General features: G+C 41.3%; 1 protein-coding gene across 3 annotated transcripts in view; it reads right to left on the bottom strand.

Annotated features, from left to right (window-relative positions):
- Positions 1-302, bottom strand: part of STX18 (syntaxin 18) — an 80,838-nt gene extending 80,536 nt beyond the window's left edge. For all 3 annotated transcript variants that reach the window (XM_085577688.1, XM_021554337.4, XM_021554334.4), the window contains exon 1: positions 102-302. In XM_085577688.1, coding sequence (XP_085433814.1) covers positions 102-269 — 168 coding nt within the window. In that variant the 5' untranslated portion in view covers positions 270-302. The remainder of the gene's footprint in view (positions 1-101) is intronic.
- Between the last annotated feature and the right edge of the window lie 15,821 nt (positions 303-16,123).

The following is a 16,123-nucleotide window of genomic DNA, read 5'->3' as shown; positions in this document are numbered from 1 at the left end:
CCGGACGCTCCGAGGCGGCGGCGAGGGCCGGGCTGCCCGCCCGGGAGGAGCCGCTGCAGCCGCCCCGGCTGCCCTCGCCCTCCCCCCGCGGCCGCACTCACCACCTCCCGCGCCCTGCCGGTGAAGTCGCTTTTGGAGCGGGCGGTGCCCCGCTTGAGCAGCTCGTCCCTGGCGCTGTCCCCCGCCGCCGCCGCCACCCCCAGCGCCTTGTTGCGGGTCTTCACGGTCTTCACGCTGGCCTTGAAGAGCAGGGTGATGTCCACCGCCATGGCGGCCGCCGGTGCCGCCGCGCGCCCTTCCCCGCGCAACGCGGCCCCGCGCGGCGCGTTCCGGCTGCGGGGAGGGGCGGCGAGGCCGCGCCAGGCCGGGGCCGCCCGGCTGACTGCGGCCTGCGCGGCACGGCACGGCACGGCACGGCACGGCACGGAGCGGCAGCCGTGTCCGGCACAGCCTGCAGGTATACCCAGTGCTGCCTAAACGCTGCACGGAAATTGGAGCATGTTCGGCGTAACGGCCCTCTAGAGCGTCCTGCCAGGTGTAGCCAAGCAGTGCTGGTGCAAGGCGGGTTAATTAGAGTTGATAGATGAACCACATCTGCGCTGCGAGCTGAGTAGGCGCTACCAGAGGTAGCGTGTGAGTAGGGGTGTGATACTCCCCTAGGCAATGCCATCCGTGGGATCAGACACTGATCTCCGTGGTGACAGGGACAAGATCCGAGGCAATGGCCTGAAGCTGTGTCGGGGAGGTTTAGGTGGGATATTAGAAAATGTTCTTTCCCCAGAGATGGATACTGGCACCGCTCCCCAGGGAAGCAGCCGCAGCACGAAGCCTGACAGAGCTGAAGAGTTTGGGCACAGCTCCCAGGCACACGGTGTGACTCTGGGGGTGTCCTGTGTGGGACCAGGAGTTGGACCTGATGGGGGTGCCTTCCAGCACAGAATATTCTGTGTTTCTGTGATGCTGTGGATGTCCTATGACCACAATTCCATGTGTAGGCAGAGCAACCTCCTTACACCTGGAGTGTACAGCTATGGTTTCCTCTGCAGAACAGAAAGCTGACTGCCCAGGTCCTCCAGTCTGCTGCCATCCTGCGCTGGGACAGTGTCACATCAGTACCTGCAAAATGTATCACAGTGTTTGTAATCTGATTCCAGAATGAATTTTGTGAAATAACCTTTGTTATCGAGGCAACTTTGTTATCACGTTCTATGCAGTGGCCTAGCTGCATGAGACTGTGTGGCACAGAGGGGAAAGCTTTTGACCAAATAGCTAGTAGCAGTGTTTATATAAATGTGCTTAGGCATACATATGTGCCACCCAATGCTCTGGGATCCAGCAGACACCATGTAGTTTTTAACTGTCCTTTCACTGACCAGAAGCACATTCATTCCCTGACACAGCCTCCAAAGAAAGCAATTTCAAAATCCTACCTCACCCCAGCAGAGTGAAACTTAATCAACCAGAACTATTTTTCCTATCTACTCCAGAGTATCAGGCTTTCTTCTCATGTTGATTACTACTCTGCTTTCAGCTCAGTTCCCATCAATTCAGCCTTAGCTGTATATTAGTGGTTTCCTCATAGTTATATTGCAATTAGCATTCATTCATACTTTGTTATTACTGTTCTATTTTAAATTATGTTTTTGTTGTGGTACGGATACATATTTCTAATTAAAGGAATAAACTGTTTTAAGTCTCTGTCCTCGGTGCTGGATTTACCACGAGAATATATTTAAGGCATTAAATAAGTGAACAATGAAGGGATTAAAGTTGTCATTCCAGGAATGCCAGCAGTACTTGATTGAACTCTGAGCCAAATGCTTTCTCTTTCAAGATTAAAAAATTTAGTGTAATGATACTTCAGCAAAAGACATGTTTAATAAAACTATATGAAACATACACATAGCAAAATAAATCTTTCAGGTATCTTTCCTAATATTGCTGAGTTGTCTTTTCCTTGCATTACCAAAACCTGAATAGTCACATTTAATAAATTTTCAATAATTATTTCATCATCCTAACATCCTCGGTCTTAAACTCCTTGAAGACACTTCTGAGACATGTTCATGAATGCTGCCTGTTAAGGTAATTTTAATGTGTTGTGGTTCTGTCATCATAATTATTAACTCATTCCACATACACATTCTTTCACAGGCACTTGCACAGGTTAGTTTTTATCAGTAGAAATAAGGCCACATCTTGGCCCATGGTAGAATGCTCCTGAAAGTGCAGGATAACATTAACTTTTGTGCACATTCAACTGTATGGTTTGTTCCAATATTTAATGAAGCAAAGGTTTACACTCCCTTAAAGTATTCTCATTTAAGTGACCATTGGATAAGAATCTAGAATTTTTCCTGTTAGAGTATTAATTTTTTTGCATTGTACTGTAGAATATGAAAGCTATTTTGAAATTTTGAACTTCACCTTCCTTTCTTGCTTTTAGGAAAAAAAAACAATGAATTGGTGCCTGTGTCAAGTAATAGTTTAATTATTTTCTAATGAGATTTAGATCTTTTAAAATAACTGGAATACTCTATACTTATTTTGACCAACAAAAGGAATCTACATTAAAGCAGAGTAAATTTTAACACACTATATTTTACCTCCTAATTTTGCAAGGTTTATACACATATTAAACTCCTTTGAATACTCCCACTGAGGTCAGTGGAACCTCACAAGGCACACACATAACTCTTTTACTAGATCAGGACCTTAGTTGGAAATTCTTTGGGAACAAGATCATGTCTTTATTTCTACTTTTACTTATTTATTTGTGCTTTATGCACATGGCCAATAGTTACTGAAAAACACCCCAAAACAGTAATAGTAATATTACACAACCAATTTTCAACCTCAACAGTCTTAAAACTTCCATTCCAGCCCAAGGAAATAGAGACACATTTTAGAAGAAATAGAGTATTAAAATTCCATATAGCTGATCTCATCTGTCAAAAATAGACTGAACAGTTAACCTGGCAAAAGAAAAAGTTAAAGTACCTTTTTAATGTGAAAGAAGGTTGCTCAAATGGTCTAACTCATTAGGTATATAATACCCAGGGCCTCTGCTGTAGAGATAGATAGCTTTGAAGATTACAACTGCTTTAAAATCTGTTGCTAAGAACTGGTGCCCAGAGCTTTCATTTGAACTTGATCCGAGCTTCCTGTATACAGTAACTGCATCTCCTCAGTAGTCATTTGCACTTCCACAGCCACCTTCTTTTAAAAGCTTAGAGCTTACTTTGGAGCAGATATGTTTCAATGGTACATGCTGGAGCTTCCTGTAATTGCTAAAAACGCTCACCTTGAAATTTAAGATTTTAAGGTTGAACTAAAATTCCAAAAACACACACACAAAGCACTACAGTCTCACCACGAGCAATGCAGGTAAATTGGTGAGACCACATGCACTGTGCACTCTGATGTACCCCACAGGAGCATGTCTGGAAGAGAAGAAATAAGGACATTGCAAACTACAACAATTTTGTGTGCAGTGTGAGAACAGCAAACTGATCATAAGGTGTTAGTATACCTACCTGCTTAATAGGTAGTCCTAGGAAAATCTGCAATTAGAAAGGAGTTTATGTTTCCCTGCGACTATCAATCATTAAAGTGGGGCTGTTGGAACTGTCTCAGAGACAGGTAACTCCTCAAATTGTAATTTCCTTTGGTGTGAAAGACAAACAAAAGAGATAAAGCTCCTGAGCTTCCTCCCAATGTTACAAAGGTCCCAATTTGGCACAGGTAATAGAAAACGACACGTGGGCCATTTTCTGCTTTTTTTTCCTGGCATAAAACAAGTAGCTTTCTTTATGTGATGGCAGTGTTGCAAACTGAAGAGACTATCAAGAGGAAGGCAATTTGCTCACAGTGCACATTTGTAACCAAGACAAATTAGAAAGGGAGAAACTCCATTTGATGACAGTTTGAACCTTTAAGCCAATAGCATGCATACTTACTGGCTTACACTCAAAATAAATACTACTTTGTGGATGTGCAGAGAAATCTTAAGTGTTTAAAAGTGGGGCTGGAAGACAGTACAACCTGTACAAGGGAAGTATGGTCACTTCATTGAAACAAAGTTTTGTGGAAAGAATGGATATGAACTGCAGCTTGTGTTATCTATGGCCATAAATATTGATTGCTAGAAACCAGTTCAATTGGCAGGAGAGTGATCTTCCATTGATTCCGTGTTAACAACATGCAAAAGTGATGGTAGGGTGGCCCTTACAAAAGGATGGGTAAAACAAAAATGAAAAAGGTAGAAAAATTAAAATGTAGAAGTAACCTATTTAAAGAATTATTATGAAGGAGACGAGGGGAGAAAATGGAAAGAGCTTCTCTGAAGTTATTTACAGACAATGATAGGAGAATGGGACTTATGAGATCTGAACCATTTTTTTCAATTTTCTCATAAGAAACTCAAATCCTGCTGTGTACATAACAAACCATCCAACATGATGGTTGGACGGGCATTGAATTTATGCTATTTTATGTGCTTTGAAGGAGGAAAAATCAAATTGGAATTTTAATTCTGTTTCAATTGATGTAAACAGCAGAGACCAACTGATATGTCAGGGAAACAATGTCTTTTTAATGCCTGAATACTTCCCACATTTACAGGGTCAGAAACAACAATAAGCCAAATCAAAGAAATTTCCATTGCTGGGATTTGAGTCAGGCCCAGCATACGTCACTAGAAATCCTACAAGATCTTTGCCAAACCCACAAAGGACTGGAGTAATTCCATAGCTCCATTTGGACATTTCTGAGGTTAGGCAATGGCTCACTATCTGCTGGACATCATGCAGATTAGCAGGAGAGTGGCTTGTCACAGTTGCCTTTACAGTAACTAAAGCACTAGTAAAGACACCAAATTAATTGACATTACAGTACTCAAAATTAAGTTATCTTTAGTTCTATTACTTATGGCTTTAAGCTTCTGTATGTTCTCCCAATATTTGCCTGGTTTTATTACAACTAAGCTCCCTGACCCCTTTCATTGCTCAGTTGCCCAGAGTATTACTGTGGGTACAAGGGAAGGGATGGGAACAAATAGCTTGTGGAAGAAAGTGAGGGAAGGCTCTGCAACAGCCCCAGTTGAGAGTGGCTTATTCTGTCCGTGAACAAACACTAAAACACAAACCAGAAATAAACCAGGCAGAGTAGCCTACGAAGAATAATTTCATTCTCGTTTGTTTACTAACTCCACAAAGCCAGTGGAAGAGGCATAGAAATAAAGTGTTTGATTCTATTTTTGTTTATCTTGGTAGAAGCAGGAGTTGAACAAGATGTAAATAGGTGTTAGAGCACTTTTGGCAGGTTTGTAGCCTGCATAACAGCTCTGTATAGAGATCCCTGAGCTGGCTCCAAGCAGACTGGCATGTCCACAGCGTCCTGGATTCAGTGCCATGGTTGGTTTCTGCCAAAGTGTAATCATATCCCTCTTCAGCTTAGATTTATACAAAGGCATTATTATTGCAATATGGAATGTACCTTACCTGACAGGGTCTTTTCATGTTGATGGCTGAGTCGGTGACCTGGTTTTCCTGGTCATTTTTTCTTTTCCAACTGATGAACCTGCAGTTTAGAGGAGAAATCTTTCTTCTTAGTCCCTAGAGGAAAATAAGGAAATCATTTATATTCCTTAACTCTAAATAATCTCAGAGTTTTACACAGTCTCAACTCATTCTCTAGTCCCCTCTACAGCCAGCAGCCCTTTTGGTACATGTGCTGTTCATTCTAAGGGACATCTGTGGTGGGTGAGGGGCATCTTATTCTTCCAGTGCCTGTTTTCACAATCAGGTTTAGATCAGAGCTTTAGCCCAGACTGGGCATCCTTGGAGATTAGATTAATATGATATTTCTTATCATGATGATTCCTTTGATAAAAATGTAATATACCAAAATGAAATGATTCAATACTTCCTTGAGAACACTGGAGGGAGCTCACAGAAAGAAACAGGACAAAAAGAGAAAAGGTGATGAGAAAGAGAAGTTGCTTCAGTTCTGTGAAAAGTTTAGTGAATATTTACACGTAGAGATTGCATTTCATTTCAATACATGTACAAATGTAAGAAAAAGGTATTTTTGCTTATATTAAATTCTGTTGATTTTTCTCTGTCTTTGTATCCTGGCATCATTGTAACTTTCTATTTTGAATGCATTTACTCAGAAAACATGCTTAAGAGGCCTTTTCTTTTTCATTTAAATTATGTTTATTTGAGTTCTCTTGTTTCTGTTCACTTGGCTTCATGGTTTGCAGTCTGATATTTAATCTAAAATGAGGGAGAGGGACTTTGGCAAACTGTAGTTATACATCCCCTAGGAAAATACCATCATCTTCAGTGAACACAATATAATGAGGAGGTGTCCTATTACATAATTGAGGAGGCATTGTCTTTTATATGCATTCTGGTTCATTTTTCACACTAAATTAATCTTAATAAACATCTGCTTTGAGTAAAGAGAGTTTTGTGATATTTCAACCATGACCTCTCTGGAAGTCCAAATGATTTTGCTTTATGTTTCAGACTGGGGTATTCTTTTGAAACATTTCCCTTTACTATATGATAATCAGTGTGTTAACATGAGCTGATTAATCCCATCAGTCAACACTGATACCATGGCTCTTGTGCCCTTTCCCTAATAAACTCCTGGTTACAAAATCACTGGCTTCTTAAATGAATTCAGGGCAATCCTGCAGAGATTATGGAGGTCAAATTTGATGATCATAGTGGTCCACTCTGGCACATAATCTATGAAAATGTAACTCAAACTGGAAGAACTACAGATAACTGTACAATAGCAGTAAATGAAGAAACAAAGCTAGATGCTATTAAGAGAGATCTTGATATATTGATGAAAAAGGTTATATAAACTGGTTGTCTGCAATAGCTGCAGCAAGGATTTGGTGGCTCTGTAGCACTTCCAGATCTATTTTACTGCATTTCAATTGCTCATCAACTTGCTCTCATTTTTAATATTTGTTTTATAACAGTTTTTGATACAGTTACTAGGATAACAAATTAAAGATGGATTTTAGCTTTTTAAAGAAAGGCTCTCTTTCATTTCAGATGACAGACTGAATTGAGGCCTATGAATAATGCTTGTGTTGACCTGCCAGAATATGTCTTCACAGCAATGAATTCTCAAATACCCAGTCTGAGCTTATTCATTTTGAAGTCAATGGGAGGGAAGGCAATACAGCCCAGTGCTGAATCAGGCTGCATTTGAGCATAACAGCAATCATATAGTGTTTTTTTTTTTTTTTTAATAAGAAAATACTTTTCAAAAGGCGCATTTGGTTTTCTGTGCGTGACTTTTGCTATAATCTGATCAAAATCCTACTGCCATACAGCCTGTGTCAAATAAAAATGTTCAAAATGTGTTGCAGAGTTCCAGAGTTCCAGTTCTTTCCTGTCCTAGTAGTTTGTAAGATTGGACAGAGTTGCAGCTCAGGGAAGAACTGAACTGAATGAATATGGGGTGTGGAGACATTTCCAAGAAAAGTAGGAAGTGGGTTTGGTAATTTATTCAGTAACACACTAAGAATCTGGTCCAATTAAAATAATGGGTGAAGTTTACACTGACTCAGAGGGAATAAATACAAAGCAAACCATGTTAAAAGCAAGCTTCTTACTCCAGAGATACATCTCAGATGAGACAAAAGAAGTCTTCCATTCCTTTTTGGTCATTACCAGTTTCATGGCTATTTTTAACAGGATTGAGACTGGGAAAAGGATTGTAACCATCATGTCTTGGCTAAATTTCATCTCCAGTAACTCTTTAACCACCTTCATTTCTTCCTGTGGTTTCCAATATTTATAGTGGTGCTAGATTTTTCTACCCCTGATGCATTTTCTACAGAATGTACTTGCCTTTCACTAACAGGTGACTGGCTCCTGGTATGTTTTGCTGCCTCATGGAAAGATTTATGGAATTTTGTAGGTATCTGTGAAACACCTAGAGCTACTTGTTTGAAAAAGTCCTTGGAGACTCAAGTTTAAATTCATAACCACTAGACATCTCAATACGTAAATCAAAATATTAAAGCAAGAACACCGTTTCTTTTTTCACTTTTCCCTCACTCTAGCAGGGAGTTGAAGTACCTATTTTATTAAGGGTCACTATTATCGTGCTCTTTCTATTTCCTTGGCTGCCCGCTGGCACAGCACCAGCAGATCGCTTACAGGGTGCCCAGCCGCGGGATGCGCGGGATGCGCGGGATGCGCGGGATGCGCGGGATGCGCGGGAGGCGCGGGATGCGCGGGACGCGCGGGATGCGCGGGATCCACGGGATGCCCGGGATGCGCGGGATGCCCGGGATGCGCGGGATGCGCGGGATGCGCGGGATGCGCGACAGCGGCTGCGGGGCCGCGGCAGCCCCGGGCGGGCGCTGCCAGAGCCGGCCCTGGCAGCCCCTGCCCTGCGCTGTCATTGCCCTTGTGTGCCTGCCCAGACAAGCGGATCGCCTTGCATTTTCTGTAGGCTTATGTTTCCATCCGCTTGGCTCGCTCACGAGTGCCAGCATATTTAATGCAGAGAGGCTGCATAACCAGAGGCGACCGGGAGGTTAGGACTCCCTTTTCCAGCAATGACCCCATGCAAGGGTGATGTGAATTGAGAGAGAAACCTACCTGTGGAATTTAAAGGTGACTGCTGATTATGGTTGCCCTTGTTTATGTACACCATGTGAAGTTTAAAATCCTCTGATAATCAGATACCGATATGGTTCTCAAATTTAGCTCACACACACACATTAAAAAAAAAGTATACTGAAAATCTTGGCTACAATTCTTTTTCTTAGGGCTTTACTCTAGTGAAATCTTTCAGACATGGATTATTTGGTTGTTACCTGCACAGAGCTGAGCATCAAAGCCCTCTCTGTTTTATGACTATGAGATGCTTAATACAAATACAGCAAATGTAGCAAAGATAACAAACATATCTTAACAAAATAACACTAAATTCATATTCTAAGGTCAGTATCAAATGAGTGGATTTCAAAAATACATTAGAAGTCCCATTTGTTCTAAAAAAATTTAGAAGCTTTTTAAAAGTTAGAAAAGTTTTAAAAGAAAAGTTTTAAAAGAAAAGTTAGAAAAGAATATTTAGAAAGGTATACCTCGCAGTGTATCATGTCATGTGAATTTTAAGATCTCTGCCTATAATCCAAACTTTGAATCAAGAGTGAGTGGGTATCTGCCATCATGCAACACCAAACCCATTTATTCAAGTCATTGTCTCCTTTTCTTTCTAATTCATAATGGCTTGCAACATATATGCTTAAACTTGCAAGTGTAATTCATTTGTCAACACATTTCCATTAACTAATCACAAATTACCAGCTTCAGTTCTACAGGTCTGACTACAGGTAAGTTTTCCCTTAGTCCAACACACTTTAGAGCTCAAATGGAGATTTTGAATGTGATTACAAGTGATAAGAAATGTAATGATGGCAATATTTTTTTGTTGGAAAGGGTATTTTTAGACTTCCATACTTGTGAATGCATTTGTGTATAACTAAATTACTATGAAACCATATATAGTGTACATATAGTCCAATGCATATGCCTATGGAATTATACAGTGATTTTAAAAAAGCATGTTTAGTGACTTTATTGCTTAACAATTAACTTGAATAATATGAACTTTAAATATGTAAGTTAAGAGAAATTAAAAGAAATATTTCCTGTAGGAGAAATATAACTGTGGATTACGATTTTCCTTGGAGAAGGATATTACCTAAGTGTGGGCAGGGTGGTCTTTCCCAGCTTATTCACCAGGTGAGAAGGAACACGAAGTTCCTCCACAGCTCAAAACCACTTCCCAAAAGTTCTGACAACATTTTTAGAGAAGTCTGGTTCTCTGGGATGCTTTGTGAGCAGACACGAAGGGGCTGTAGGTCTATAGGGAACAAGCCCACAGCTTCTATGATGGCAAACTCTTGTGTTATTCACAGCTGCCACTGCGGGAGCTGAGCAGAGCTGAGAAGGTTTGACTGCCACAGGAGTGAGAGCAGGGGCTGGCAGACACTCGTGTGTGTCTCTAGCTTTGTGAATTCGGGAACCTTAGATAACCTGTGTGATCTCGGGCAACTTAGGAGTGCTGATGGACACATGTCTCAAAGCCCATTTACTAATTCAGTGAAGTGTTTTCTTTCTCATACTCTATAGCAAAATAAATTAACTTCTTCTGGTGCATTCAGTTTCAAGTAGTTTAGGCTGGGCTAATTACTGATATTAGTTATAGCAGAGAGCTTGAAGGCATAGGTTTTCATGTCATGCAGCAAGTGTCACCAGATAGCACTTACTGGAGAATGCTGTCTCAAAACAAAACTTCAAATCAGAAAACTCTAAAGCCTTTCCACAGGCACATGAGTTATATTCACACACAAACTACACAAAATAAAAGGCTATTTTTTTTTCTGTACTTTCAGATCCAAAAGATTGCACTTTTCTCACTGACTTGAAGAAAGGAAGCCAGACAGATATAAAGCTAGAAAAAATATGAAAATATGTTTGGTTTTATCTGAAAGACACCTCATTCTGTAGTTTTTGAAATGGCAGCAATAATCTTGCTCTTAGTTTCAAAGGGTAAGTTTACTTCTATGAAAATTTCGGTTTCTCATTTGCTTTATTGCATTACCTCCTTATTTGCATGACAGGTTTTATGAGTGAAATAGTTGATTACAAAATATTAAAAGTTGACAGTTTCTAATTAAAACAGTGTAAATCCTGAACCCACCTGTTCAGCTTTTTCACCACCTTTCTCCAAGTGACTACAGGTTTGCCCCCCAAAGAATTTTAAATTTTTACATCCAAATTGTTAAGCGTGCTAACCCATTCATACATATGTTTTCACATATCTTTCCTTTATACTTAGAAGTCAAAATGGTGTAATCCTGCAGATTCCCAGTCTTTGTGAGTTGATTTTGAAGCAATGTCATTGGTCAGCTCTTACCAAAACTTAGCTAAATTCCTAAAAGATTGTCAAATCAATGCAACCCTTTTACATTGAGACGGTCATATTAGCACAAACATGGTCATAGACTATTTGTTCACACTTGACTGAATTTATGACAGCTTAACTACTTTAAAAAGAAAATGTCTTTATGATAACATAACTGCATCTAGATTAAGGGATTATAGCAATTTAATTTGTCTTTTTGTTTGTTTACTTGTTTGTTGCTGGCTTTTTACAAATTATTTTGTCAAATTGTTGGGTGCAAAAACTGAGTGTAGATCTGGCCTCAGATCATGCTCTTATTAGCAAACCAAACACCGGTTTTGTTTTTGTTGCTGACGTTGTTTGTTTTCATTGCTGTCTGAATGAGCCTTTTATGGTCTCTGGCTCTGCCTGGCTGACTGCACCCGATTGTATTTAATTACATTTACTCAGTAGTTTTAGCCGGGATCTTTGGCCATTACCTATCAAGTCCAATCGCTATTATTTAAATCCAATGACTCAGAATCAGAGAATTTATCTTTTACAGAGTTATTGCCTAAACATCCAGCATAAACATGCAGAGCTCTGGAGGACTTGTTCTGACTGTGCTGATTAAAGGCAAAGAGCAAGATGGATGGAGTCAGTTGTGATCAGCAGGCTGCAGCGTCCTGCTGTGCCCCAGTCTCTGCCATTGTGCCGGGCTCTGGGTACCAGACTCGCCATGGTCCTCTCAGGTCTAAAAGGAAAGCTGGCTTTGTTTGCCTGTAAGCATCTGCAAACTGTTCTGACACATGATCTACCCTCTCAGCAAGGCCACTCATTAGGCTGATTATCACTTCAAAGTTTGTATTATCATCCATCTCTAAAGGCAATTAGGAATGGGTGGCTTTGAGTATCAGACACTGGGTGACACTAAGTGACTCATCTTTATTGATTCTTTTGTGAGCAGAGACAGTGATTGAGATGATAGGATTGCAGCCTACCTGCCCCTTTGACTGGTAAATACTGAAGAAAAACGGTGTGTAATTAACTGACAGTTAATATAGGTTCTGTTTAGTGTTCAGAAAGCACAATAGTGGAAGCTGCCCAAAAGGAACAAAGTAATGAAACTCCTTTGACAAGTTAAACTCTAAAGCCAACTGTGTAATTATCTGACAGTTACAGGGGGGAGGGGAGGGCCGGGCTCAGTATTTTTGAGACCAAAGGAATTCCTGCGCCTGAACAATGGGGACAGATACTGACAATAATCATAACAGCTACACAAAATATTTGTTTGTGCAAGCCTGCCTTTCAAGTGAATAATGATCGGTTTAGGGGTCAGAGGAAGCCTTGCCGTTTTGGATCGCCAGATTCCTGGGGCCAGTGCGCGGGGCTGGGGCTGGAGCTGGGGCTGGAGCTGGGGATGGAGCTGGGGATGGAGCTGGGGCTGGAGCTGGGGATGGAACTGGAGTTGGGGATGGAGCTGGGGCTGGAGATGGAGCTGGAACTGGGGCTGGGGATGGAGCTGGAGTTGGGGATGGAGCTAGGGATGGAGCTGGGGATGGAGCTGGGGCTGGGGATGGAGCTGGAGTTGGGAATGGAGCTGGGGCTGGAGATGGAGCTGGAACTGGGGCTGGGGATGGAGCTGGAGTTGGGGATGGAGCTAGGGATGGAGCTGGGGATGGAGCTGGGGCTGGGGATGGAGCTGGAGTTGGGAATGGAGCTGGGGATGGAGCTGGGGATGGAACTGGGGCTGGGGATGGAGCTGGGGATAGAACTGGGGATGGAGCTGGGGCTGGAACTGGGGCTGGGGATGGAGCTGGGGCTGGGGATGGAGTTGGAGCTGGGGATGGAGCTGGAGCTGGGATGGAGTGGAGGATGGAGCTGAGGATGGAGCTGGGGCTGGAACTGGGGCTGGGGATGGAGCTGGGGCTGGGGATGGAGCTGGGGCTGGGGATGGAGCTGGGGCTGGGGATGGAGCTGGGGCTGGGGATGGAGCTGGGGCTGGGGATGGAGCTGGAGCTGGGATGGAGTGGAGGATGGAGCTGAGGATGGAGCTGGGGCTGGAACTGGGGCTGAGGATGGAGCTGGGGTTGGGGATGGAACTGGGGATGGAGCTGGGCTCAGTGCTGCCAGGGCTGTGGGACATCACCGCTGGGAAAGTCAGACCTGCACGAAAGGGCCAGGGCCTGGGCTGCATGAAGAATTGTATTGGCAAAACTTGATTCACCCTGGCTGACATTCAAGTGTAATGTTGTCCCACTGACAAACTCCTCACTTTTCCAGCATGGTTATAAATATTCCTGTTTACACAGTGACACAAACATATAATAACAAGCCTTCTGTTGATTACTGCCGAGGCAATCTAGGGTCTCACTCACTGGTCCTCTGCTGCAACACGATAAACTATTGTCCATTAATACACTCTTCCACAATGCAAGGTTCTGGCATAATTTGAAATCTTCTGCACAAGGATCACAGTTACCAAGGGAGAAAACGTCCAATTTATGTTCGAGTTTGATCCATGTTATTTTGAAAAAGGATGTACTCTGTCCTTTTCCTCCTAGAGGTGTTAAAGAGAGAACCACAGTCTCTTAAAGTTCTCAAAGAGGGAACTCAATTATTGAAAAGAGCCCTGTGGTAGGTATTAAAGTCCTAAAGAGATGATCAGGGTGTTGGAAATGTCGGAGTAGATCCTTTCAGAGTCTTTAGAATGACAATTTTTGGACTGAAGGCTATTTAATATTACTTGTAATTTCATCACCCTGCCAGTATGGGGACTTCTGTTTTAATATTGTATAAATTATCAATGCATAAGTAATACTTCATGGTTTTTTGTTAACTGAGAACAACAAAGTACATCAGATTAAATAAGCCTGAGAATGTCTCCACGAGATGAGCAAAAAAAGGAAACATGACAGTCCTGCAAATTTTAAAAGGTATATGCATATACAGCAGATAAATTAAGATGAAGTAGCTTGTTGAAAGAACACTGCTACATGTTTTTCGTTCCTCTTTTCTTCTCTTAACTTCCCATTGACCTTTTCCTTCTACAGAGTAAGGCTTTGGGGACACATAGCAATGATAGCTAGGGCTTCTCATCTGGGATGTCTGTGGTGTAAATGATTTCCCGACAGATAGCACTGATCACATCTTGTTGGATATGCTCACAGCAGGGAAGAAAAATTATCTGTGGAGTTTGTGGGGTTCAGTGAAGGCCCAGGCAAGCAAAGAATTAGGATGGCATAGGGAGCTGTGAGGTTAGGCATGGGAGGGAAGGTAACTTGGAGGATTCAGTTAAATGGGGTGGTCAAACCTTCAAACAGTATCAGTAACTTGTGGCAGTGGGAGACAAGCAAATCAGTGTGGACAGAGGCATGTACAGGTTATCTACTTTTTGTCATCATGGTGAATAATGAGCTGAATATGGTATGGCTGGAAAATCTCTAGGTGTGTCAGCAGAGGATTAGGCAAACACAAGCGAAATATTGCAACTGCACATGATCTTTCTGAAACTGCTGCAGAAAGAGAATATTGTACTAAGTTTGGATACTCTGTTTTTCCAAAGGAAAATACTGGCTAGATAGATGTACACAAAGCAGATATAAAGATGTGTGAATGATTAAATATTCTAATTATTTATCTAAAGACGCTTAAGAGCATTCAAAATCATCAATTTAGTTGAGATATTTTAATCTCTCAGACAAATACTGAACAAGAATCAACATCTGGAAACTGAAAGTGTCCAAATCCAGAAAAAAAATCATACATTAAAAAAATAGACCATTGAAAGATGTTACACAAGAGTGCAAAGTTACATAGGGGTGATGTGGCTTGTGTTTTGGTTTTAAATCAACAAGTCTGTCATAATTAAGAAATAGGCCAGAAGGACTGGAAGAAGGATGCCAATATAAAATTATCCAGTTTATAGGATGATGAAGGGGCATTGATCAGATCACTGAGTTTTCCCCTCAGCATTTATTTTTTATGAGAGAGTGAAGTAAAGAGGAGCTGAGGAGAGAGTGAGAAGTGGAAAGATGCATATATAGCAGCTTGCAGATTCTCATGAAGCAGGAATCTGCAGATCTCTGGAATCTTGGCCCTGATGCTGTTGGCCTGCTGTGCCTTTGGCAAGTCATGATGTCTTGCCAGGATTTTAATTCCCCAGGCATCCTGTGATTATCTTATCTTGAAATGAAGTTGTAAGAGTGCTGCTTCTGAAAAAAGTAGTTGAACTCTCACAAATAGGTTTTATTGCAATACAAAAAGGGAATAAATCGAGAGAACTTCAACGTGGTTAGTGTCTCACTTCCAAATCACATCCCAGTCAAGTTTCTGAGTCTTGCAAAAAAATTAAGATCAATTTGAAAGACTTGCACAGATACAGCAATTAAAATTAATCAGCTGAGAAATGCAGAGTATAGCAGGCACTGGAGAAAATGTTATCAAGCAACAGTGTGACAAAGGAACTGTCTATGTTAGCTTTAATTGTGCTAAGTTATTTTATTCTTCACAAGGTATTTTCTTATTACAGTACTGAAACATTTCAAACTCACATGATCTAAAGAATTACTTTGGACATGGTACTATAGCTACCCTTTTCCACAAAGTGCACAGGAAAGTCAGACAAGAGGAAGAGAAAGCTTCAAGCATGATGTTTGGTAATTCATTTTGACCTTCACTACTTATTTGTAAGTGCATTCTACTTTCTCTCTCACTTTTACCTTCTTTCCAATTTAATCTGATCCAAACAAATTATACATGAACCGTCATTTTCATTCTGGTCTTGTTCACTGAGATACTTAGCAAACAATCAACTGACGAACAAGATAAGGACAGAAAAAGAAAGCTAAGCTTTTGTTTAGATAGTGGGATCACAGATAAAGACCTAAGCAGGCCTGCATAAACTCAAGAAGCAGTGATATTATCTTTGAAGCTGTGGCACTGTGCTTGCACTTACTTGCTATACTTGCTCATGAAGGCTAATTTAAAAATAATTGGAAATGTACACAGTCCAAGCTTTTTTTTTTTTTTTTTTTTTTTACCTTTTGGTTGAGAGAAAGGTTTATTATTGGCTTCTGAGCCTTTGTGGTTTTAGTCTGGAAAAAGCAAAGCAAAAGAACCGATGCCTGGAAACAGAAAAAACAAAAAACCTTTTACATTATGGAAGCCACTCTTCTCATTAGGACTCAGT

The sequence above is a fragment of the Lonchura striata genome, chromosome 4, assembly GCF_050655825.1.
Source record: "Lonchura striata isolate lonStrDom1 chromosome 4, ASM5065582v1, whole genome shotgun sequence".
In the NCBI taxonomy this organism is placed as follows: domain Eukaryota; kingdom Metazoa; phylum Chordata; class Aves; order Passeriformes; family Estrildidae; genus Lonchura; species Lonchura striata.
The sequence above is the reverse complement of the archived record's forward strand: the minus strand, read 5'-3'. Positions and strand labels throughout refer to the sequence as shown.